General features: G+C 37.6%; 1 protein-coding gene and 1 non-coding gene across 2 annotated transcripts in view; both read right to left on the bottom strand.

Annotated features, from left to right (window-relative positions):
* Positions 1-1771: 1771 nt before the first annotated feature.
* LOC112917624 (U2 spliceosomal RNA) lies at positions 1772-1962 on the bottom strand. The gene has a single exon (XR_003234490.2). It is a non-coding gene; the product is annotated as a U2 spliceosomal RNA (small nuclear RNA).
* A 2321-nt stretch (positions 1963-4283) lies between these two features.
* LOC112917294 (pregnancy zone protein-like) overlaps positions 4284-24945 on the bottom strand; it is a 48315-nt gene continuing 27653 nt past the window's right edge. Inside the window, exons 17-36 of the mRNA XM_025995234.2 lie at positions 23665-23770; positions 18068-18203; positions 17452-17680; positions 16825-16951; positions 16486-16607; positions 16215-16266; positions 13973-14056; positions 12862-13038; positions 12482-12569; positions 11452-11608; positions 10993-11067; positions 10545-10722; positions 9716-9936; positions 8612-8830; positions 8310-8440; positions 7844-7934; positions 7027-7095; positions 6570-6672; positions 5482-5523; positions 4284-4820 (exon numbers count right to left, since the gene is read on the bottom strand). Of these exons, the coding sequence (XP_025851019.2) occupies positions 4798-4820; positions 5482-5523; positions 6570-6672; positions 7027-7095; positions 7844-7934; positions 8310-8440; positions 8612-8830; positions 9716-9936; positions 10545-10722; positions 10993-11067; positions 11452-11608; positions 12482-12569; positions 12862-13038; positions 13973-14056; positions 16215-16266; positions 16486-16607; positions 16825-16951; positions 17452-17680; positions 18068-18203; positions 23665-23770 (2430 nt within the window). The 3' untranslated portion in view covers positions 4284-4797. The remainder of the gene's footprint in view (positions 4821-5481; positions 5524-6569; positions 6673-7026; positions 7096-7843; positions 7935-8309; positions 8441-8611; positions 8831-9715; positions 9937-10544; positions 10723-10992; positions 11068-11451; positions 11609-12481; positions 12570-12861; positions 13039-13972; positions 14057-16214; positions 16267-16485; positions 16608-16824; positions 16952-17451; positions 17681-18067; positions 18204-23664; positions 23771-24945) is intronic.

Below are 24945 nucleotides of genomic sequence, written 5' to 3'. Positions count from 1 at the left end.
AGCAAGAAGAGATTCTTCTTTTTTGAGATAAGCTATAAACATGGCAGAAGACTAGATGTGAAAACTAGACCCCATATCTCATCTTAATTTTTGTTTAAGTTATGGAACAAGATATTTAATTATTAAACTGTGTGGGAATATATAAAACAAAAAGAAAATTTCTTGGCTTCTCCTTCCACCATTCAATCATTTGGAATATGCTCATTTATTTGTTCTTATTTTATTTTTTAAAAAGATTTTTATCATTTATTTATGTGTGTGTGTGTGTGTGTGTGTGTGTGAGAGAGAGAGAGAGAGAGAGAAGAAGGGAGAGCACAAGTGAGGGGAGGGGCAGAGGAAAAGAGAGAGCCTCAAGCAGACCCGACAGTGGGCATGGAGCCTGACGCAGGGCTCCACCCCAGGATCGGAGATCATGACCTGAGCCAAAGTTAGACGCTTAACTGACAGCCACCCAGGTGCACCTATTTGTTCTAATTTAAAAGACAAATAAGAATGAATTAGGTAAACTGGGCCAGTAGTGAAAAGATTATTATTATTATTTAAAAATTTTATTTATGTATTCATGAGAGGCACACAGAGAGAGGCAGAGACATAGGCAGAGAGCGAAGCAAAGACCCTACTTCCAGATAAGGTCACATTCACAGATACCAGGATTTGGGACTTCAACATATCTTTTTCTGTGACACAGTTGAACTCACAACAGATATAATGTGTATTTACCCTTTTGATGATTGCTGACAGCTAGTTTTGCAAGACAGAGGCAACAATTTTCCTCTTAGAGCTTGGTGAACATATAAAATTACTTTTAAACAAGTTTTGCTTAAAGTGCCAATGAATAACCAAAATTCTGTTTCCTCCTCATTTATTTGACTTTGGAAAAGTATGAATATCTTTCCCATAAAATATTTGTGAAGCATTAAACAATTTGACTGAAATGGTGTTTCTAGCTCATTTTCTTTTTTTTTTCTATGTTCTTTTATTTTTATTCTTTTTTAGTTTCAGAGGTAGAATTTAGTGATTCATCAGTTGCATACAAACACCAGGTGCTCATTACTTCAAGTGCCCTCCTTCATGCCCATTACCCACTTAGCACATCCCCCTATCTCTTCCTCTCCAGCAACCCTTGTAGCTCATTCGCTTTATTAGTGTATTCCAACACTTTATGTTCATCCATTTCTCCTCTACCTAGCTACCTGTGGGAATACATTCACTTGACCAGTGACCCATTCAGCCACTCCTTTGTTTCACTGAGTGCCTACAATAGTCACAGTGCTGTGCTGAGTGAACAGGCGGCAAATGTGATTAAGATACAGGATTGGTTTTCAAAGATGTCTCAGTTATAGATGAGAGGAAAATAATTTTTTAATTATTCTTTTTTAAAATAGATTTTAGTTATTTATTTGAGAAAAGAGAGAAGAGCATGAGTTGGGGGGAGAGAGAGAAGGCCAAGCATACTACCCGCTGAGTGGGGACCCCTAGATGGGGCTTGATCCCAAGACCCTGAGACTATGGCCTGAGCTGAAGGCAGACAATTAACTGACTGAGACACCTGGGTGCCCCAGAAAACAATTTTTTAAAGTGTGGAATTGTATAATGTGGAAGAGAGATAATGTGCTAAACCATTTAATTATGTATAAAGAAGAAAGCCCAGCTCTAAACAAATGGTTTGTGTATTTGGATATCAGCAAAAATTTCCTTCTTCCCTTTGCCTAGAAGGTGAACTTTTATTTTTTATTTATTTTTATTTTTAAGCAACCTTTATTTCCCCTGAGGTGGGTGCACCGTTCCTGGAAGTACTGCAATACCAGCTCGATGCTTGGAGTGGATGGAGCAAGCTCCTATTCCATCTTCTAATTCCAAAAATCCATTTAATATGTTGTCCTCGGATAGAGGATGTATCAGATATTAAACTGATAAGAACAGATACTACACTTGATCTTAGCCAAAAGGCTGAGAAGCAATTGAATTATGTAATCTTATTATGTAATCTGATGAAGTCCCAATAGTTCATTTTTGCTTTTGTTTCTCTTGTCTTCATGGATGTATCTTGCAAGAAGTTGCTGTGGCCAAGTTCAAAAAGGGTGTTGCCTGTGTTCTCCTCTAGGATTTTGATGGAATCTTGTCTCACATTTAGATCTTTCATCCATTTTGAGTTATCTTTGTGTATGGTGTAAGAGAATGGTCCAGTTTCATTCTTCTGCATGTGGATGTCCAATTTTCCCAGCACCATTTATTGAAGAGACTGTCTTTTTTCCAGTGGATAGTCTTTCCTTCTTTGTCAAATATTAGTTGACCATAAAGTTGAGGGTCCACTTCTGGATTCTCTATTCTGTTCCATTGATCTATGTGTCTCTTTTTGTGCCAGTACCACACTGGCTTGAGGACCACAGCTTTGTAGTACAACCTGAAATCGGGCATTGTGATGCCCCCAGATATGGTTTTCTTTTTTAAAATTCCCCCTGGCTATTTGGGGTCTTTTCTGATTCCACACAAATCTTAAAATAATTTGCTCCAACTCTCTGAAGAAAGTCCATGGTATTTTGATAGGGATTGCATTAAACGTGTAAATTGCCCTGGGTAACATTGACATTTTCACAATATTAATTCTGCCAATCCATGAGCATGGAATATTTTTCCATCTCTTTGTGTCTTCCTCAATTTCTTTCAGAAGTGTTCTATAGTTTTTAGGGTATAGATCCTTTGGTTAGGTTTATTCCTAGGTATCTTATGCTTTTGGGTGCAATTGTAAATGGGATTGACTCCTTAATTTCTCTTTCTTCAGTCTCATTGTTAGTGTATAGAAATGCCATTGATTTCTGGGCATTGATTTTGTATCCTGCCACGCTACCAAATTGCTGTATGAGTTCTAGCAATCTTGGGGTAGAGGCTTTTGGGTTTTCTATGTAGAGTATCATGTCATCGGCGAAGAGGGAGAGTTTGACTTCTTCTTTGCCAATTTGAATGCCTTTAATGTCTTTTTGTTGTCTGATTGCTGAGGAGAGGACTTCCAGTACTATGTTGAACAGCAGTGGTGAAAGTGGACATCCCTATCTTGTTCCTGATCTTAGGGGAAAGGCTCCCAGTGCTTCCCCATTGAGAATTATATTTGCTGTGGGCTCGTAGATGGCTTTTAAGGTGAAATATTCTCTTGCTTCAAATCTTTCAATAGTTTCTTTTTTTTTTGAAAGATTTTATTTATTTATTCATGAGAGACACACACACACACAGAGAAAGAGAGAGAGAGAGAGAGAGAGAGAGAGAGAGAGAGAGAGAGAAGCAGGCCCCCTGTGGGGAGCTTGACGCAAGACTTGATCCCAGGAACCCTGGATCATATCCTGAGCCAAAGCAGACGCTCCACCACTGAGCCACCCTCATTGGCATTCCTCTTTCAATGGTTTCTATCAACAAATGAAAAATATTGTTCTAGTATTTCATTATCTTGTAATCTTATTCTTGCACATATTTTTTAATTTGTCTCCGTGTATACATTGTTTTATGCTTTCAACTTAGCATACTATGTATATTCATGAAGTTAACCTTCAACTTTGTAGTTCAGTCCAAATTCAGAAAGTAAATCAAATTTAGAATTCACTTCATGTGACTTGAATGAATGAAAATAAAACTATATCTGAATAGGGAAGGCTAAATATTTTAAACTACTGATATTCATAATCATTATAACTTGATTTATATTCAATGCAACACTAAACAGTACCCAGTATGATTATGGGGATAATTAACTTGATGAAAGATTTCAAAGTTTATTTTCAAAGAAAATAATAAACAGCATTGCAGGAAAAAAAAAAAAGATAAAAACAGAGAGTTGGGAGGAACCAGCCATAGTATTTTCTTTTTTTAATTTTTCAAAGAAGATTTTATTCACTTATTTGAGAGAGAGACAGTGAGCATGAGGGGGTGGAGGGCAGAGGGAGAGGGATAAGTAGACTCCTTGCTGAGCAGGAAGCCTGATGGGGGGCTCAATCCCAAAACCCTGGGATTATGACCTGAGTCAAAGGCAGATACTTAACTGACTGAGACCCCTAGGGGCCCTGCCTTTAGTAGTTACTAAAACATTTTATTAAGCTAAAGAAAAGCAAATATTTTACTTGCAAAGAAACATATGCAGGACTTCATCACCCCAAAGATCTCTCTAAAGTTATCCCTTTATAGTCATGTCAATCTCCTCTTGCCTTACCATCCCTAATCCCTGAAAATCACTATTTTTTCCCATTTCTATATTTTTTTTCATTTCAAGGCTGTTAAATAAAAAGAATAATACAGTATGATCTTGGAAATTGGCTTTATTTTCACCAGGCATAATATTTTTGAGATCCATTCAAATAGTTGTGTAGATCAACAGCTTGTTTCTTTTTATTGTTGAGTCATATTCCATGGCATGAATGTACCACTAGTGTCACCATTCACATATTAGGGGACATTTTGATTGTTTCCAGTATTTGGAAACATTGTTATCTTTTGCCTATCTTCCTGTGGGTTACTTGAACATATTTTGGAATTCCATTTTGATTAATCTGTAGTGTTTTTAGCCAGTTTTTCATATAGCTTTTATAGTGTTTTTAAAAATACTGAGGGAAATAGATACATGTTTCAGAAGGGAAATATCACATTGATAAAAAAACAAAGGAAATGGTAGAAGTGTATATGTCATGAATTTATTCAACATATAAATTTTTTATATATCCAATTCCTGTCCCTTGTTTCTCTCACTATCTTCTCTCCTGATGAGTCCTTTGCAACTGGAGAAGGTCATTTGATAAGGTCCACAAGCTTCCATTTTTAAACAGTTCTGTGTTCAGATTCTAAACAGTAGAATAAAAGGTGGGAAAATTAGGAAAATTCTATCATCTACTAAAGGAATGATTTTTTCATATTTCAGTTGTGAATATTTGAACTTAATAGAATTTATTTTAAACGTTAAGTATGTTCTTGTTTTTTGTTTCCTATTTTAGAATGGAGAAGTGAATGTCTCATAGCAAGTGCTATACTGTGAAAGATGAACATTGATTTTCCTTTGCCTAAAGGAAAATCTTGTAGATCACATCTCTCATGCTGTGCTACATGGAAAATTACAGGGAAAGCTTTCCTTACCCTAACTAGTATAAGTTTAGAAACATCCTAAAAAGGTCATAGGTGATAAATATATCACCACTAGGGATAGACTATAAACTAAATATTAGATGATTTAGTTTTTATACGTGGCAAATTTCTGGGTTCATCTGCAAACGAGTCACCCCAGGCCCAGTAATTATACTTCACATGCATTCTTTTTTTTTCTTCACATGCATTCTTTTCCTACTGAGAAAGTCTATAATACATTTTAAATAGTTTAATTTCCTAAATGATACACCATGGGCTTTTATAATATGACAAGGATATGGTCAAGAAGCAAACTTATACAGACAACTGATGTTTTATTTATTTTCTTTATGTTGGCATTGGGCTTTACTGTTTATACTTTACCAGCACTGCAGGGATCCCTGTACTCTTCAATAGTGAATTCCTCTGAAACACAAAATGATAAGACAGCAAGGGTGAAGACATTCAGTAGTAGGCATATGAGCAAGTAATTACAAATATACTGTATAAGCTAGGAAAGAAAGTATAAAGACAATTATGGAGTCATTGAAAGCAAATGACTTCTGTACTAAACCATGCAGGACTGGTGGAGGGGACAGGAGGAGAATATTGGGCTTGGGGAATTCAAGAATTCAGGGGCAAGTTTCACTTTTATAGTGAAAGACTATCTATCTATAGGATAATGTATGGCCCGCTCCACAGCTGTGTTCTCTTTATTGGAGAGTTAAACAACTTCCTCTCTGAACTCTTTCACACTCCAGGAAGGAGTCAAGTTTTAATAGGATCAGCTACTAAGACACTGGTTTCTAGTTCAAAGTCGTGAGCAAAAGGAAGAATTTACTGATATATTACAGAGTTTCCCAACTTTTGTGAGACTACTCAAGGCACAAGTCAAAATGGATCAAATTTGGAGCTCCCGGGTGGCTCAGTTGGCTAACTGTCTACCTTTGGCTTAGGTCATGATCTCAGGGTCCTGGAGTCAAGCCCCATGGTGGGCTCCCTGCTCAGCGTGGAGTCTGCTTCTCCCTCTCCCTCTACCCCTCCCCTCTGGTCATGTTCTCGCCAGTGCACACTCTCTTTCAAATAAATAAATAAATAATAAATAAAATCTTTTAAAAACTGATCAGATTTTAAGTCTCATATCACAAATCAATATTCAGATGCTTTTTAGTTAGTACTACTCTACTTATATTTCTGGAATAACTCAAACCAGAACAAACAACTTTATAGGAGAATTTAGAAAGAACTGATACTAATATTGCTTTATGATTGATCTAGAAGAATGCTTCTAAGACTAGTTTAGGAGGCACATGATTATCCAGTGTCTGTAAACTCACTTTCTCTTCCAGTGAAAGATTGTGGAATTTTGATTTAGTTAAGGTGAACTTTTACCAGGTTAGTCAGTTTTTTTCTTTCAAAGCACATCCTGACCCCAACACTGTTGTGCTGTACTCCCCTGGAATCTCACTCACCTGTCTCATAATAGTCATAAGCTTTTACAGTAGCTGGTTTTAAATTGTCAACTTGGATGTCTTGTTCCACTGAGAAGGAGAAACTCAGAGTTTGATTGGTTAGCTGGAGAGACAGGAAAATGGGATTGGAATCAAAGATTAACATCGTGAATAGTTACCATCCTGTCTTCCTATGGTTTTATCAAATCTTATGGTTATGCTATCCATCTGCCCCAAAGCCTATGGAAAGGATGGGACATTTTGAGACTGAGGTCATACAAGGAGGGCAAAAGAGATGATTTTATGAACAGTAAATTGTAGTAAATTGAGCCTCGTTGACTGGTCCAGTCTTCATTTCCCTCTATGGCTATTTTCTCTTCCCTCACCTATGTGTGTGTAAAACATTATCTGGAATCTGGATTGGTGTGTTGGAACCTCCAGCAGTTTTCTCAGGTCCAGCAGAGTCACAGAATCTTACCTCTTCAAAGTAAATCAGAACATGGTTGGTGCTCACTTCAGTCCTTTGAATCTGAGGCTTTTCTTGGAGCTGTTGGCCAAGAGGATAAGCCAGACATATGGATGAGGAAATTACCGGCTGAGAGCCCGTTTTATGTACTTATGATCTAACTGGTAGCTCAGAAACATCCAAACTGCTAATTGTGATTTCTTCAAGGTTAATAGCAATATTTATTAAACCCTTTTTCTATTGTCTATCATCTCTATCATCTATTTATACTTATGTATCTCTATGTATCATCTATGTGTACCTGTATCTGTCTGTCCAGCTGCTTATCATCTGTCAACTTACCATCTACCTATCCAATCTATCTCTAACATATATATTTTCATGCATATAAGAGAGAGCATTAGCCTTTATATATATATATATATATATATATATATATATATATATATATAAAGAAGCAAGGAAGAATATCACATATATCATATATGTGTGTATATATGAGTATATGAGATATATTTTTATATCATACATATGTGTATATTATATATTTTCCCTTCTTAAAATATATGATAGGAAGATAATTCAGTACCTCTCCACATATTTAGATGTCTCAGGGCTTGCTGGAGCATTTTTAACCATGTGTATGATTTATGTCTTACACTGGAGACTGCATAACAGGGCTATCCACTATTAAAATAATGAAGACACTCTAGAGAAGTGAGTTTGAGGGAGTAAACCTCTTGAAAACCCAATCAGTGAAATAAAATTGACAAGCATAAATGTCAGCATTTATCATTGCTTTGCTATCCATAAGATATTTAAGGTTTACCTTTCTCACTGATGATTTCACAGGTATGAAGCCTGATACCATCTTCACGTCAACAATGACCATGTTGGAGCTTGATCGTTCCCCAGTATAACTATGAAGTCAAGGCATAGGGACAAGGCATTCAAACAAAATTCTTTGGAGTTCAACAAAGACAGAAATCCATCCCTCTTCTCTTTTATTTCTGGTGTTCCTGATCCTTAACTACCACTCAGCTTCCCCATCCATTCTATTTGTTCCGCTATGCTTGTTACAAAAACCCATTATTTTGAACTCACACTGCCAGTATGGCAACATCACACACTCAATGTTAAGGTTTTTTTTCAGTAAGAGTGAAGATAATTTTCTTGTTAGTAAATTTTGCAAGAAATCCATATTCATATTCATATTCATATTGTGTGCCTTTGGACAATGCAGTTTCCCAGCAAAGGAAATAAATTTCTCCATATTAGGAGACATTAGGATTTACCTAATGTTGATGCGAATCTGGAATTTCCTGTGAGCGTCAACTCCATCACAATTCTTGGGGAAAGTATCAACCTTCAGATTGAAGGGAACTTTGCCTTCTTTCTTGGGCAGGATGTTGTATCTCAGGGATGTCTAAAACAAATTGAAAAAAATTTTTTTATCTTTGGATGCAAATAGTCTGTCTCTTCTAGATGATTCATATCTCTCCTTAGTTCATATTTCTTCTGCAACTTGGAGATTCATATGTAGTTCTTAGGACCTATTCTCTCATTTGCAGCATTCCCTAAATCCCAGAAGTCTCACCTGGAGGTACACACATCCTGACCCCGACACTGTTGTGCTGTACTCCCCTGGAATCTCTGGCAACCTGACTTCCTGTAGCAACAGGCGATTGGCATCGTGTACTTCAAATTTTTCGGAGAATGTCTCTGAAGACTTGACAGTGACTACAGTTGTTTTCTCCCTTTTACTGAAAGTTGCTGCTCCATATTTGGACAGGGCTTGGAGAGCTACCACTGTATCCTGAAAAAAGATGGGGCAGAAATCACAGGAGAGAAAGTAACAAAATCATACTAGATGTAAATCAGATCAACGGTATTTTCTCTCAGAGTTATTTCATGACAAACACAGCCCTCCCTGCTCTTAACCATAAACTACTCTATGTACTTGAGGGGAACATGAAAAAGTCTCTCCATTCAAATAGTTTATACATAATGGAGATTAGACTCAAACAGCTGACATAAACCAGAGGCTGTTTCAATAATTTATAAATTTATGTAACGATACACAATATTTGTTGTAAATATTCAGAGAAAGGAGAAGAAAGCAGAACTAGATTAGTAAGAGAAAACTTACTAATGAGACGGTAAATAAGAAGACTTACTGAAGAAGCTACCATGAAGAAGAAATAAAATTATGTATGTTTCATGAGAAAGGTTTATATGGATAGAAAGAGAGGCATCAGGAACTACCAGGGTGGGAAATATTATGTGGAGACAGAGAAAGGAGAGAGCCAATTCCAGAAAAAGGGGTGGGATTAGCCTCATTAGATAGGAGTATCCGTGTTTACTGGGGGAGAAGAAATATTTTGAATAACATGTTAGATAATTTTAGTCTTTGTATGAAGAAAAGATTTACTTTATCAGGAAATTAAGTTTATGAAATATTGCTTTAGGAAGATTGATCTATTTTATATTTGAGAGTTGATTAAAAAGAAAAGATATTAGCGATGGTACAGAGAACAGAGCAACAATGAATATATAAAATAATGAGGCTGGAATCTTTCCGGTGGTGGAGGAATGGAGAAAGTATGAATTAGAAAATATTATCCAATTATTCAATTCCTAGAATATAGTTGTGTTTATGTATTAATATATTTATTTTTCTTCCTAGCGTCTCTTCACAGACCTGAGTGGAAGAGAAGCCCCCATTGGCGTTTTGTTGCTTGGTGATCCATTTCACAATACGTGAAGCCACAGACAGGTCTTCTGAAGATGGGGCAGGCCAAGCAGTAAGATAGGCAAGGAGCAGGTAAGAGGTCATCTCCACTTCAACTGAAGGAGCCCGGGGTTGATAGAATGTCGTAACTTCTTCAACTTTCCCAGGACGCTGCCAGTGGATTGAGTCCTCTTTGAAATGGAAAAGAATATGCTCTTAAATTTAAAGAATGGCTTAAAAATCTAATTCATGAATGATCATTACAATCAGAGCTCACCTGGTAAACTGATGTAAAAATATCACATAAATCTTTGCCAAAAAAGGAAATTAAATTTCTAGCAAATCTCATTTTGTCTTTGTGTCTATTACATTCTTGTGTGATATTAGAAGTTGGGCTGTATAGTTTATAATGTGTGAACTGAAAAAATGATCCATGTTAGTAACAGAATTAAAGTGTTGGATCAATGATAATTGTTTTTTTTTGTTAAAAATTTTTAAAAAAGATTTTATTTATTTATTCATGAGAGACAGAGAGAGAGAGAGGCAGAGACATAGGCAGAGGGAGAAGTAGGCTCCCAGTAGGGAGCCTGATGCAGGACTTAATCCCAGAACCCTGGAATCATGATTTGAATCAAAGGCAGATGCACTGAGCCAACCAGGTGCCTCAGTGATAATTGTTCTTATCCTTATAATAATATAATATGATATGATATATGATATGATATAATCATGATGGATCTTCCTTCTTCTTTCAATCACTGGTGATTTTGGAGGTAAATTTTGCAATAGCAGCCCTTACCTTCTTTCACAGCATCTTTGTCTAGTGATTTAAGAAGCTCATTTCGCTTGACCTGGTTTCCTGCTAGGGCAAAGGCATAAGCCAATAATGCCTTCGTATAGACAAGACTTCCTTGGGCCTCTGAGATGGATCCCCAGGCACTTTCCAGGCAGAATAGAGCATTGCGGACAACAGGGTGCTATAAGGAACATAAAAAGAGATCTTTAGGTAGCAGAACCAGGCTAATGAATTGTTGGTAGGCTAATACCAGATTAAAAGGCACAATGTATCATGTAACATCATGGTTCTGACCAGAGAATAATTTCCTCTGGAGTTTCCAGAAGGATCTAGTCTTTTATGTTCCAGTGAAATATACCAAAATTAAATAACATAAAAACCGCACCTCATTTTACTCATAGTTTCAAGATTTGTATTCCTTGTGTTTGTGAGGGACTGTGCTGGTACATACAGTGACAGGCAGTGGCATCTCCAGCAGAGCAATGGTGATGTAGGCAGAGAGCGTCAATTCATCATCTACCCCACCCTGTAAAGATCAGAGGCAGAGATATTCAAACACTTCAATATTCATTAGCCGGAGTTGGCTAATTGTACTTTCCCCCTGCACACTCCTCACCAGAAAGCATTTTTTCTTGTGCAACATTATTGATTTTTCCCTCTTTCTCCTCCACCCGAAAATTCTTGAATCTGTCTCACATCATTTTCTCTCACTTTCAGTAATATATTAGGGTTTTTGCATGCGGTTTTATAATTCAATAAATAACTACTAATTTATTGTCAGATTTCAGAAGCTTTAGAGATTACCATCCTTCCTCAAAGCTATGTTGCCAAGACGTGAAGAATCAACAGGTGTATCTTTGCTCCTACACATCACTATTTTCAGGGACCAGAACAAAATTAATGGCACCACCTTAATAGCATTGTTTAGTAGTGATCCAGAGCGTTGGAAACAACCATTTTCCTTCTGTCTTTGTGAGAGCCAGGTGAGGGAACTCGTGATGTGTGACATCTCCACAAAAATGTGTGACCGGGCTTGAGCAAAAGACTTGAGCACAAATGCAGTGAGCCTGTCCAGCACAGAAGAGACAGACGTGAGGACCATCTCACATTTAAAGCTCACTTTGGACAACTAGTGAGCTAATATACAAAGCACTTCTTAGCTTAGTGCTCTTCTCTCAGTCATTGGTCTTTGCCATCCAGTAGAGGAAATTCTTGGGAAGAATTGGTGGGGAAATGACACTTACCCCCTAAATATTCTTTTGTTTGTCCAGCAAATATGAGCGTCTTTTAAAAATCTTAACTTTATTGGTTTCTACAGAATTAATGCTTTTTACTCTTTTTTTCTCTCATGAAATGTTTGTTTGGAGCCTCCAAACCTTTCCATCACCCAAAATGCCAACTCCTGAATGATTTAATTTAATTTTATTATTTATTTATTTATTTATTTATTTATTTATTTATTTATTTTTTAAAGATGCTATTTATTATTTGTGAGAGACATTAAGAGAGAGGCAGAGGGAGAAACAGGCTCTAGAGCGGGGAGCCTGATGTGGGCCTCAATCCCAGGACCTCCGGGATCATGACCTGAGCCAAAGGCAGATGCTCAACCACTGAGCCACCCAGATGCCCTCCTGAATGATTTTAATATCATCACAGTCTCTTTCTGTCCTTTCCCTTAATGCAAAATATAGAAGCTTCTCTTACTACCATTTCACATTATAACACTTTCTGCCTTATATTTTCATTTCGAGCAATCTTTATTTTCCTGCTATTTACTGTGATCCCACAGCTGGTGTGTATTCATACACAAAATGGTGATATTACACAGTAGAATGACAGACATATGGATTTTTAAAGGATAACACATTTCCATGAAAGACCTTTCCAGAATTCCAGATTAGAATGGACCCATAGCAAACATATGGAAACAATGATCTTACCAAGTGTTTCCCTGACTTCTTCCATCATGGTCCCCAAAGGTGCTGTATGAACCATCACTGTGCTTATAATTCAACTGCCTTTGGTACCCTGAAGAGGAAGTATTCATAGATTTATGAAATAGCAGAGACTTTGGAGAATTAATCAGTTTTTTCCCTAAAAACTTGGTTAGGAATCATAGGAAGGAAAACTATTATTTTATTAAGATGTCTCCAAGGCTTGATAATGCCATTGAATTTCCTGGCAGTAGAGTCAGACATTTTATTGGCTATGGAAGCAACAGTGATTATGAAATCTTAACCAAACAGATGTTGATTTGAGGTCACTGAAAGAGATATTTAGGGAATCAATTAAGATTTCTCTTTTTGGAGTTATCTCTCACCACTGATGAGGTAGTTGATGGCTTTGGACTTGATAGTCTCTGTCAGTTGTCGTGTTTCATTCAGGTAGTTCAGAACATAGATGTTAGGGACGAATAGGACCATATTTTGCTCTCCACAACCATATGGCATCCGGAGAAGATTCTGAAGATTTTGCATTGCAGAGCCTAGAATGTCACCTGGGGAATGAAAGATATTAAAAAATCAGAGGAGGGGTACCTGGGTGGCTCAGTCAGTTAAGTGTCCAAATCTTGGTTTCCGGGATGCCTGGGTGGCTCAGCAGTTGAGCGTCTGCCTTGGGCTCAGGGCGTGATCCCAGAGTCCCAGGATCGAGTCCCATATCAGGCTTCCTGCATGGAGCCTGCTTCTCCCTCTGCCTCTCTCTCTCTCTCTCTCTCTCTCTGTGTATCTCTCATGAATAAATAAATAAAATCTTAAAAAAAAATCTTGGTTTCCACTCAGGTCATGATCTCATGAGTGCAGGATCCAGCCCTGAGTTGGGCTCTGTGCTCAGTGGGGAGTCTGCTTGAGGATTCTCTCCCTCTGTCTTTGTCCCTCCCCCCACTCCCTAGTTTGAACTCTCTAAAATAATAAATTAATCTTTAAAAAAATCAGAGCTGGTTTCTGTTGGGATAGGAAGATAGATTACTAGCTAAATGAGAGGTCAAATCACTTATGGAGGGAAGGACAAGAGTGTAAGAGGTGAAGAGAAACAGGAAATAGAAAGGATAGAAAAAAGTGGGAAAAATAAAGTTGATGATTCCAGGATGGGAAAAATAATGGCAGGGCACATCTTTTCTGATGAACTGCATGTCTGGGAAAAGCTAACTGTTTTCAAAACTATTAGGAAGCATCATCACCTAGTCAATCTCTTGAAGATGAGGGCAGAGAGGGGTGACCCTTCTTATTCCTTCAAGTATGTCAAGGTAGAATAAATAGCACAACATCTATCCAACCCCCTTTCTGACTAATATACAAAGCAATTCTTAGCTTAGTGCTCTTTCTCTCAATCCAGTGCCTACACCCGAAGTCTTCATTAACCGTGGATGGTGAGGCTACATGCACTAGAATAATGAGATGGACAGCTTGCTTGCCTTAGGCTGGCCGACTCACCCAAAACCGAATATGTCGCCCTGGCAGATCCTTCAACCACATCTGAAGGAACTTTTAGTGACAACTTTTCAGGTACATCAGTTTCTAATGAAAGAAGACAAAGATATATAAGAGAGGGAAAAAGAATGAGAGAAATGTTCTATTTTTTTTTAATTTTTCCCCCTTGTTGATCAAATTCCAACCTGTCATTTTTCTTGACTATTCTATAATAATGTAACCCAAGTTACATTATTTGATGTAACCTAAGTTTCTCCTAAAGTCATGATTCATGTCAGTTAAGTTCATAATAATATATGTTTGTGCTAAATTTTTATAGATTTCCTTACAGTAAATAAGCATATACCTTATGTTATGCTTATTTCTTTTCCTTCATTGTTTATGTCAATATTTATTATTAGTGTTTTTTAAAAATAATGTTCCTGGGGTGCCTGGTTGACTCAGTCTGTTAAGTGTCTGCCTTTGGCTTAGGTCATGATCCCAGGATCCTGGGATTGAGCCCCAAATCAGGTTCCCTCCTCAGTGGGCTCCTACTTCTTTTACTATCTCTCTTTCTCAAGTAAATAAATAAAAATAAAATCTTAAAAAAAACCCACTCATGTCATAAATACGTATTAAGTGCATACTATATGCCAGGTTCTGTTTTAAGTGCAATGATAAAACAATTTTCAAAAAAATTTCCTGAATTCCTAGAATTTTTATTTTAATGGGAGTAATAAAATAACAAATAAATATTTATTATGATAGATGTTAAAGATATAGTTCTACAGAGCAATATATAGTTCTATATAGTAATAATATAGCTCTATAGAGAAAATTAAAGCAGAGAGTTAATATGGGTGAGCTAGTATTACAAAATAAATCAGGAAGTGTAGGGTGTGGGAATCGGGCTCCCCTCTTTGATAAAACAAAATCACAGGTGATTGAAGACTTCGTATGTGTCAAGGAGTAAGATTTATAGATATCTGGGGGAAAAGACTTCCAGAAAGAAGGAACAAAAAGTGAAAATACTCCAGAAATTTGAGCATACTGGTTGTGTTGCAAGACCACACTAGGAGTCCACTGTGGCCAGAGGAGGGTGAGGGAGAAAGTAACAGGATATGAAGTCATGGCAGTAGCAAGGATTTGGATGGGACATTGAAGATATAGGCTCTAACTTTCAGGTCATGGGAAACTCTTGGAAGATTTGAACAGAAGAGCCACATGATCTGACATGTGCTTTAAATGATCCCTCTTGCTGTACAGGATCAAGGGAAGATGACCAGGAGATCAGTTAGGAGATTGTTGAGATGATCCAGGAGCGGAAAAACTAGAGTAGAAGTGGACTTGGTAAGAAATGGGAAGATTCTGGATATAATGTGAAGGTGGAGCTAATTAGATTTGAAAATAGTTTGGTTGTGGAGTCTAAGAGAAAGAACATAATAAAGGGTGACTACAAAGATTTTATCTCAAGTAAGTAGAAAAAATGGAATTTCCATAATCTGAGATGGAGAAAACCATAGGAGGAGTGGGCCTGTGGAGACCAGCAGAAGTGTAGTTTTGAACATGCTGGTTTTGAGATTCCTATTAGCCTCTAGGCCTGTTAGTGCAGATGATTAGTGGGCAACTGAATAAACGAGTTTGAGTTAGGAAAAGGGCATGGACCCAAGTAGTACATTTTGTTGTCTCCAGTACAAAGTTATTAGTTCAAGTTCTGTGACTAAATGAGATTATCAGGGGATGCTGATAGAGAAGAGAGATCTGCACACTGAGCATCATCCCAAGATGATTCTAGATGGTGCAGAGTGAAACATTTTAAGGATAATTTTTATATGATTATATTAATGGTATTAGTAAAACATTGGTTCCTATATATGTTATTGACTTGAAGTTCTTCTTCAAGTAACTTACATAAGTTAAACTTGAGTATCTTTAAACTATTAATTGAATAATAAATAGTACTATTGCCACACAGATATTTTAACACTTTTAAAATTGTTTAGAAAGAAGCTTGAGTGTTGGAAAGAATCCTGTTCTATGGTCATCAGCTTTAGTTCTCATTGTTAGGAGCTTTTAGATAAGTCTTTTTACTTCTTTAAGCCTTCATCAGGAAAAAAATTGTTCTGAATCAAAGATTTTTAGATTTGCACATGGGAGAGTATGCTAATTTTTTTCCAGAGGAAAATATACCCCCAAATAGCATTCTGCCACTATACACTTTGGCAAGTGGCTTAACATGAGAATTTTGTTTGTTTTTGATACTCACCTGCTGCACAGAGGAGTGTGTTGAAAGTTTCCTCCTTTTCTATTCCTTCAGGCTTTATATTGAAAAAAAAAAAGGTGAAAAAGTAAGGTAATACTGAATATATAGGAAAAACATCAACCACTTTAAAGTGGAAGAGAAAATGTTAGTAAGAAACTGAGTTGTAGACACATCTATATTTTTGGGAAATGAAATGTGATTGTCCCAGACATAGTGGGTAATGCTATATAATATGATAAGGCCCCTGAGAGTCAGAGAAAGTATACCTGCATACCTCAACTAATAAGGGCTTGACTACAGTATCCTTCTGTCCAAGTTCTGGGACTCTTGGCACCTCATTGCCACACAATTCCTGAGACTGCAAGGCTTCCACAGTAGCTGTGAAATTCATCTTTCCTGGGGAATAAGATTCTTAAGGAGTTAAACAGTGATTCCATATTGCATGGCTTGCCTTTTGAAGATATATTATATATATATAGTTATGTATATATAAAATTTCTTTCAGCTCATCATTGTTGAAGGAAGAGAAAAAAAAAAGCACGTATCTGGGTCATAGTGGAAAAAAATCATTACAACATAGGAAGTAGGATTTGTTAACAACTTTACCACTTACCCAGTGACTTTGGGGTCACAGCCCAGAACATAGTTTTCTGGCGATTTCCACAGATACAGGGAGTTTCTTCGTTCTTTCTCACTAGGTCAGCCGATTTGTCAGGAGAGGCTTCCAGCTGCACACTGACCTGTCCCCCACACCCACCCACAAATCTGAGAAAGAACACAGGCAGAGGGACAGTAACAGGGGAAAGGAGCTTCAAAGGACAATGTGAACCAACTGAGAGGCTTCGAGGAATTGTTCAAATGAGGTAAATCCTGTCCCACGCTTTGTAGTATAGCTGTTGCCCATAGGAAACTGAAAAGCCAATGAAATTGAGATATTCCCAGGGCTTAGGCTTTCATGCCAACACAAGGAGGACATGTTTGCTTTAGTCAGAGTGAAAAAAAATAATAAGGTAATCAGGTGGCTGTTAATGTCTGAATTTAGGAAACAGCCCTCAGTGAATATGACCTTATCACCTTGGATCAATCAGGGAGCTTTGCTCTTAACACCTATTCCATTCCCCAGTTTGGCTACAGCATTCTTCAGCTACCATCCCTGGGAGATGACCCAGGAGATCCAGATATTAAGTGGCGGTCATGTGTCTTCTTTGCACTTTGCTCGCTCCCAGAGGAGTGTCCTTACCCGAATGCAGTGGGACAAATAGTTGAACACGGTTGCTTTGAGTGTAAAGGCTTCTCCTCGCACCACAGAGTAGGGAAGAGTGAGTTCCAGGAAAAAAGGCTGGAACACTTGAAGAGAGATGGTGGGGGAGAGGCCTAGCCCTGTCGTTTCCGACAAGCAGAGGGCACTGGCCTTCCACTCTGTGATGGTGTCAGGGACCTTCACTGCCAGCTCACTTCTACCTGATAAACTAGAGGAGGGAAAGAGAGGGAGACTTGTGAGTCAGCATTTTTTTTTTTTTTTTTAGCATAGACCCTAGCTGATTATGGAGCTTGGTAACCTAGTCACCCAGTGTGGTCAACACTAAACCTGATACAAGGTTGGGCACTTCTAGCAAAGTCTCTGAAAGTTCATCCATCCTTTTAGGGGCAAGGTAGTCTCCTACTTTCCATGATTTTAGACATATCAGGACCAAATTAGGAAAAAACTGCATTTTAAGCTCTGAGATCAATGAACTACGAACCTAAATGTTTACCAGGAAGAAGTGGAGCAGAACCAAAAGGCTGAGGAACACCAGAATCATAGAGGATGGGTCGCATCTTCTCCTGAACTAAATTCTGGGCAATACACAACTTACTCGACTGGTACCAAGTCCCAGATCCAGGTCTCAGGGAAGTACTTCCGCACTGTCTCTTTCACTTCCACGGCTAGAGAACTGTGTCTCATGACAACTGGATAAACTGCTCCTGCACTACCACGTGCTAGAGGCAGGACTGTGGAAAGACAGTACAAAGGGCCCAATGTAAACCTCATTTTTATCATGAGTTTCTTAGAGTTGCCAAATTTCTCAAATAGAATAAGGTCATTTGCTCAGGGAAGGTTTATTATTGGAACAACTTAACACACCAGCTTGTTACTTTGTACATTTATCTATTCTGTCCTCTAGGAAAGCTAATCCTGCTGCTTCTTCAAAGAGTCTGGACATAAATGTATTTTTTTTCAACAAGAACCATATGATCCTTTCAATAGATACAGAGAAAGCATTTGACAAAATACAGCATCCATTCCTGATCAAAACTCTTCAGAGTGTAGGGATAGAGGGAACATTTCTCAACATCTTAAAAGCCATCTACGAAAAGCCCACAGCAAATATCATTCTCAATGGGGAAGCACTGGGAGCCTTTCCCCTAAGATCAGGAACAAGACAGGGATGTCCACTCTCACCACTGCTATTCAACATAGTACTGGAAGTCCTCGCCTCAGCAATCAGGCAACAAAAAGAAATAAAGGGCATTCAAATTGGCAAAGAAGAAGTCAAACTCTCCCTCTTCACCGATGACATGATACTCTACATAGAAAACCCAAAAGACTCCACCCCAAGATTGCTAGAACTCATACAGCAATTTGGCAGTGTGGCAGGATACAAAATCAATGCCCAGAAGTCAGTGGCATTTCTATACACTAACAATGAGACTGAAGAAAGAGAAATTAAGGAGTCAATCCCATTTACAATGGCACCCAAACTCTAAGATACCTAGGAATAAACCTAACCAAAGAGGTAAAGGATCTATACCCTAAAAACTATAGAACACTTCTGAAAGAAATTGAGGAAGACACAAAGAGATGCTCATGGATTGGCAGAATTAATATTGTGAAAATGTCAATGTTACCCAGGGCAATTTACACGTTCAATGCAATCCCTATCAAAATACCATGGACTTTCTTCAGAGAGTTGGAACAAATTATTTTAAGATTTGTGTGGAATCAGAAAAGACCCCAAATAGCCAGGGGGAATTTTAAAAAAGAAAACCATTGCTGGGGGCATCACAATGCCAGATTTCAGGTTGTACTACAAAGCTGTGGTCATCAAGACAGTGTGGTACTGGCACAAAAAGAGACACATAGATCAATGGAACAGAATAGAGAATCCAGAAGTGGACCCTCAACTTTATGGTCAACTAATATTTGATAAAGGAGGAAAGACTATGCACTGGAAGAAAGACAGTCTCTTCAATAAATGGTGCTGGGAAAATTGGACATCCACATGCAGAAGAATGAAACTAGACCACTCTCTTGCACCATACACAAAGATAAACTCCAAATGGATGAAAGATCTAAATATGAGACAAGAGTCCATCAAAATCCTAGAGGAGAACACAGGCAACACCCTTTTTGAACTTGGCCACAGTAACTTCTTGCAAGATACATCCATGAAATCAAAAGTAACAAAAGCAAAAATGAACTATTGGGACTTCATCAAGATAAGAAGCTTTTGCACAGCAAAGGATACAGTCAACAAAACTAAAAGACAACCTACAGAATGGGAGAAGATATTTGTAAATGACGTATCAGATAAAGGGCTAGTTTCCAAGATCTATAAAGAACTTATTAAACTCAACACCAAAGAAACAAACAATCCAATCATGAAATGGGCAAAAGACATAAAGAGAAATCTCACAGAGGAACATAGACATGGCCAACAAGCACATGAGAAAATGCTCCGCATCACTTGCCATCAGGGAAATACAAATCAAAACCACAATGAGATACCACCTCACACCAGTGAGAATGGGGAAAATTAACAAGGCAGGAAACAACAAATGTTGGAGAGGATGTGGAGAAAAGGGAACCCTCTTGCACTGTTGGTGGGAATATGAACTAGTGCAGCCACTCTGGAAAACTGTGTGGAGGTTCCTGAAAGAGTGAAAAATAGACCTGCCCTACGACCCAGCAATTGCACTGCTGGGGATTTACCCCAAAGATACAGATGCAGTGAAACACTGGGACACCTGCCCCCCGATGTTTCTAGCAGCAATGTCCACAATAGCCAAACTGTGGAAGGAGCCTCGGTGTCCATCAAAAGATGAATGGATAAAGAAGATGTGGTTTATGTTACAATGGAATATTACTCAGCCATTAGAAACGACAAATACCCACCATTTGCTTTGACGTGGATGGAACTGGAGGGTATTATGTTGAGTGAAATAAGTCAATCAGAGAAGGACAAACATTATATGTTCTCATTCATTTGGGGAATATAAAAAATAGTGAAAGGGAATAAAGGGGAAAGGAGAAAAAATAAGTGGGAAATATCAGAAAGGGAGACAGAACATGAAAGACTTTTAACGCTGGGAAATGAACTAGGGGTGGTGGAAGGGGAGGTGGGCGGGGGGTGGGTGTGACTGGGTGATGAGCACTGAGGTGGTCACTTGATGGGATGAGCACTGGGTGTTATTCTATATGTTGACAAATTGAACACCAATAAAAATAAATTTATAAAAAATGTATTTTTATCTATACATGAAAACAATTGTAGCTCTCTATAAGCTGATTATTCAATGGGTAAAGGAAAGAATAAAGAGTAATTTAATGCACCAAATGCTGCTTTAACACTGAAAGCACGTGATCTCCATTTGCAGTGAGAATCAAACAAGAAGAATGAAGAGTAGCTACAGCAAGAGGATTTCTGAAATGCTTTTTTATTTTACAATGAATAAGATATGGAAACCCTGGGAAACAGTTAAGTATGTGTTATAGAGAGTAGAGATTCAGTGAAGGACCAAAAGTGAAGTTTAGATTAGCCAGAGAAGACTTCACCAAAGTAGACTTTTAGATGATCATTGAAGAATGAGAAACAGAGGAACATGGAATAGGTATTTGATGGAAATGGCTTAACGAATACACACACTGAGGTCAGAAAGGATGCTCCATAGGGAAAATGTAGTAGGATGTCTATTTTAGGGCTGTGTTGAGGAAATAGTAGGTGTAATAATATAATTAAACACCTTGAAGATTAGGACAAATAAATTAGATCCTTTAAAGTAGGAGTTAGCTTGATTTAAAAATAACAATACTTCAGAGATCAAAAGATATATAAAGATTACAGGTATAAATATATAAATATAAATGTGATAAATATATACATTTATATTTTATATACATATATAAAATAATAACATGGGACATTCTTTTTTCAAACCTCAAGGACAGTAATTTTATGAATTCTGGAAATAGTGACTGTCTATGAAAAATAAGTGACTTGATAAAAGCAAAGTTTAAGGGTGATGACACCTTTCACAGTATTGAGGACAGATTGAAGTGGAAAAGGACTGGAGGCAAGAAAGGTAAGTTAGGATGATTTTTATTTATATTTTATTTTTTTTAGGATGGTTTTTAAAATCATTTCTTTATGAAATAATGAGGCACAAGACTAAGCTGGTGTTACTGAGAATAGAAAGGAAAGAATGGATAGGTGATAAATACAACTGCAAAATTTGCATAGAGCCTTACAGATTATGTGGGATAAGAATGTAATGATGGGGGCCCATGGGTGGCGCAATTGGTTAAACGTCCCACTCTTGGTTATCGCTCTGCTCAGGTTGTGATCTCAGGGTTGGGATTGAGGAGTGAGGAGTCTGCTTCTCCCTCTCCCTCTACTCCTCCCCCTGCTCACATGGGCCTCCTCCTTTTCTCTGTCTCTTTCTCACAAATAAGTAAATAAATCTTTAAAAGAAAAAAGGAATGCAATGAAGGTACTCTGTTTTCAGGTTTTCTTGATCATTCTATGACCATGTTTTCTCTTAGGATTGACAAGAAAATACCTACTTGGTATTAAGAGGAATATGAACATAAAGTAATAGTGCTTTATAATTTTTTTTAAAAAACATACTATTCATGGAATCATGATTCTATTTTCTTCATTTATGCTCACATATATGCTCAGTGACTTTATCACTCTTAATTTAGGTTAGAAGAAATTGAGCCTTTGATAGCTTATGAGTCTGTGAATTTTTGAAGTTCCATATATCCTACCATGTTAGAGTATAATGAGAATATGTTCCTTTACTCTTAGCACAGTGCTCTTTTTCCATACACAGAATTTTCTTTTCTTTTTTAAAAGAAAAACTTATATTTATTTATTTATTTATTTATTTATTTATTTGAGACACAAAGAGAAAGGCAGAGACATAGGCAGAGAGAGAAGCAGCCTCCATGCAGGGAGCCTGATGCAGGACTCGATCCCGGGACCCTGGGATCATGCCCCGAGCCAAAGGCAGATGCTCAACTGCTGAGCCACTCAGGTGCCCCTGTACACAAAATTTTCTTTCTGTTAAGGGAATATTCTTAGTTACTTCTCTGTTGTCAACTAGAACTTTATTCTTTGTCTTCTTTGGTAACTAATTTCTACTGTGTTAAAATATGTGTTTATTTTTAAGAAACACTTTTTACAGCACATTTTTTATTAGGAAGTAGGATTAGTAGTTATACAAACATGCAGTGAGAGACTTCTCTCTAGGCTGACAGAAACAGAAAAGAATACTCAGAATCTTTCCAACTTTCCCTCATTTCCCTTTCCAGATACACTTGAAATACACAAGGAGACTAGTAGTATATCTGCTGAAAGTTGGATTATTCTATTTTGTCCAATATGTCAAAATCACTTTGGTTTTCTCTCTCTCTCTTTTTTTTTTTTTTAACATTTATTTATTTACTCAGAGAGGCAGAGACACAAGCAGGCTCCATGCAGGAAGCCTGATGTGGGACTCGATCCTGGGTCTCCAGGATCACACCCCAGGCTGCAGGCAGCACTAAACAGCTGCACCACCAGGGCTGCCCTCACTTTGGTTTTCATAAAAGAATGTGACACAGACAATTCGTGTCCTTCACATTTCTCAGCCTCCTTTGCAGTAAGGACAGATGTAATATATGCCACTTGCACAGCTGGCCAAAAAAGGCCTGTGCAAACCAACTCCTTTCCCATGGTAATGATCTTAATTGTTGCATTGGAGATGGAGTCACAAGATGAAAGCAGAATAGATATCCCTGACTCACTGTTTGGCAAGAAGCTGCTCTGGACAGCTACTGGACTCAAAAAGCAGTTTTATGTGAGCAAAAAATAAACTGTTATATGCTTAGCCACTGAGATTCGGGGTTTCTTTGTTACTGTAGTACAGTTTCTCTTATCCTGACCAATTTAGGTGTTGAAACCACCTTGGATAAGAAGGACTTGAAATAGCGACTATTGAAGGCTAAGTCAAAAAGGCAGTCAAATTTGATTTCAGACAGAGACAGTAAAAAAGAAACAATAATCTTTTTAAAGGTCCTATTTTTTGGGGGGGGGTGGAGATGTTATTTGGGGGAAAATTTACTAAGAAATCACTCCAGAGTCATCACATTCAATACACAGAAAAACATCATTTTTTCCCATTATCCTACCTGGCAAATAAATCTCACCGTTAATTCCTGCATGGGCCATAGGCACTCCCGGATACGGCTGTGGCAGCTGACAAAAATTCGGCTTGTGGATTTTTGAGTTGGTAAAAATATATAATCCTGCGGACTGGATGAAAATGAATGATTAAAGCATATTGGCAATCCAATCGTAAGAGTGGAATATTGTCTTACATTTGTACTGTAAGGGGCCAAGAGCAGGCTGCCCCTAAATGAACCACATGGCATATTGATTTTTTGGAATTGAAGCTACTTGAGAAACAGTTGGTACTAGGACACTAAGTCCCTCCTCTGTCCTTTCAGAGCAGGAAACACACCCCCCTGTGAGAAGTACCCTCCCTGTAGTAAGAATGAAAAAAAAAAATTCCTTATCAGCAGAGATAGAAACTTTAAAGCCAAGAAAGCTATAGAAACGAACCCTGTTATTTTTTTTCTAATCTATGACCTCAGCCCAAATTCCATTTAGAATTCTAGAGTTCCCAACATCTGCTTTCCTTATCCTGTCAATTTCTCACAAATGTATTTGTCTTTGTCTAAAAAGTGTGAGAACTGCCTGCTTGTTCATTTCTCTAGGTCTCAATTTCATTATTGGGCTTGCATGAGTACATAAAATTGTTTTTTTCTCCACTTAATCTGTCTCATGGAAATTTAATTCTTAGTTCAGCTGGAAGACCCTGAGGAAGAATATTTCCTTCCCGACACTATTATACTTTCATCATTATTATGTACAGAGTTCATAAGATCTTCATGAAAATGCCACACAATAGGGAAGAGACCTATTTTTAAAATATGAAAACACAGTCACAGAAAGTCCAGTTCATCCAGTTAGTGAAGAGAAGTTGGGATTCGAACTCATGTCTTCTGATTCCTATTTCTGAATTTTGTGTGCTATATGCTGATGCCCCTTTAATTATCTTTTGCATCAAAGAAACTAAATATTTTACACTTGGATGTTTATGCTTCCTTTCTTTTCTCCCTTCAAACAAATATAATGTGGGTGTGCTGGTGTGTGTCTGTGTGTGTAAGTCATGGTCTTACGGCACAGAGTACTTTTTTTGTTTCTTTTCATTTGAAATTATAGGGTTGCATAGTGGAGATTTTTCTTCACAATCCTAGTAAACTTTGCTTTCTTTATGTTTTGTTGGAAAATATGCCTTTCCCTGAATCTCTGTGCTCAACTCAGCTCTTTCATAATTTATTCTTATTTCTTTTTCTCCCTTTCTTTTAAGTATCTTGAATCTTTGTATCCAAAACAGACATGCAGATGCCTGCAGTCACCTGGTT

This window comes from Vulpes vulpes, chromosome 8 (genome assembly GCF_048418805.1).
Source record: "Vulpes vulpes isolate BD-2025 chromosome 8, VulVul3, whole genome shotgun sequence".
In the NCBI taxonomy this organism is placed as follows: Eukaryota; Metazoa; Chordata; class Mammalia; order Carnivora; family Canidae; genus Vulpes; species Vulpes vulpes.
The sequence above is the reverse complement of the archived record's forward strand: the minus strand, read 5'-3'. Positions and strand labels throughout refer to the sequence as shown.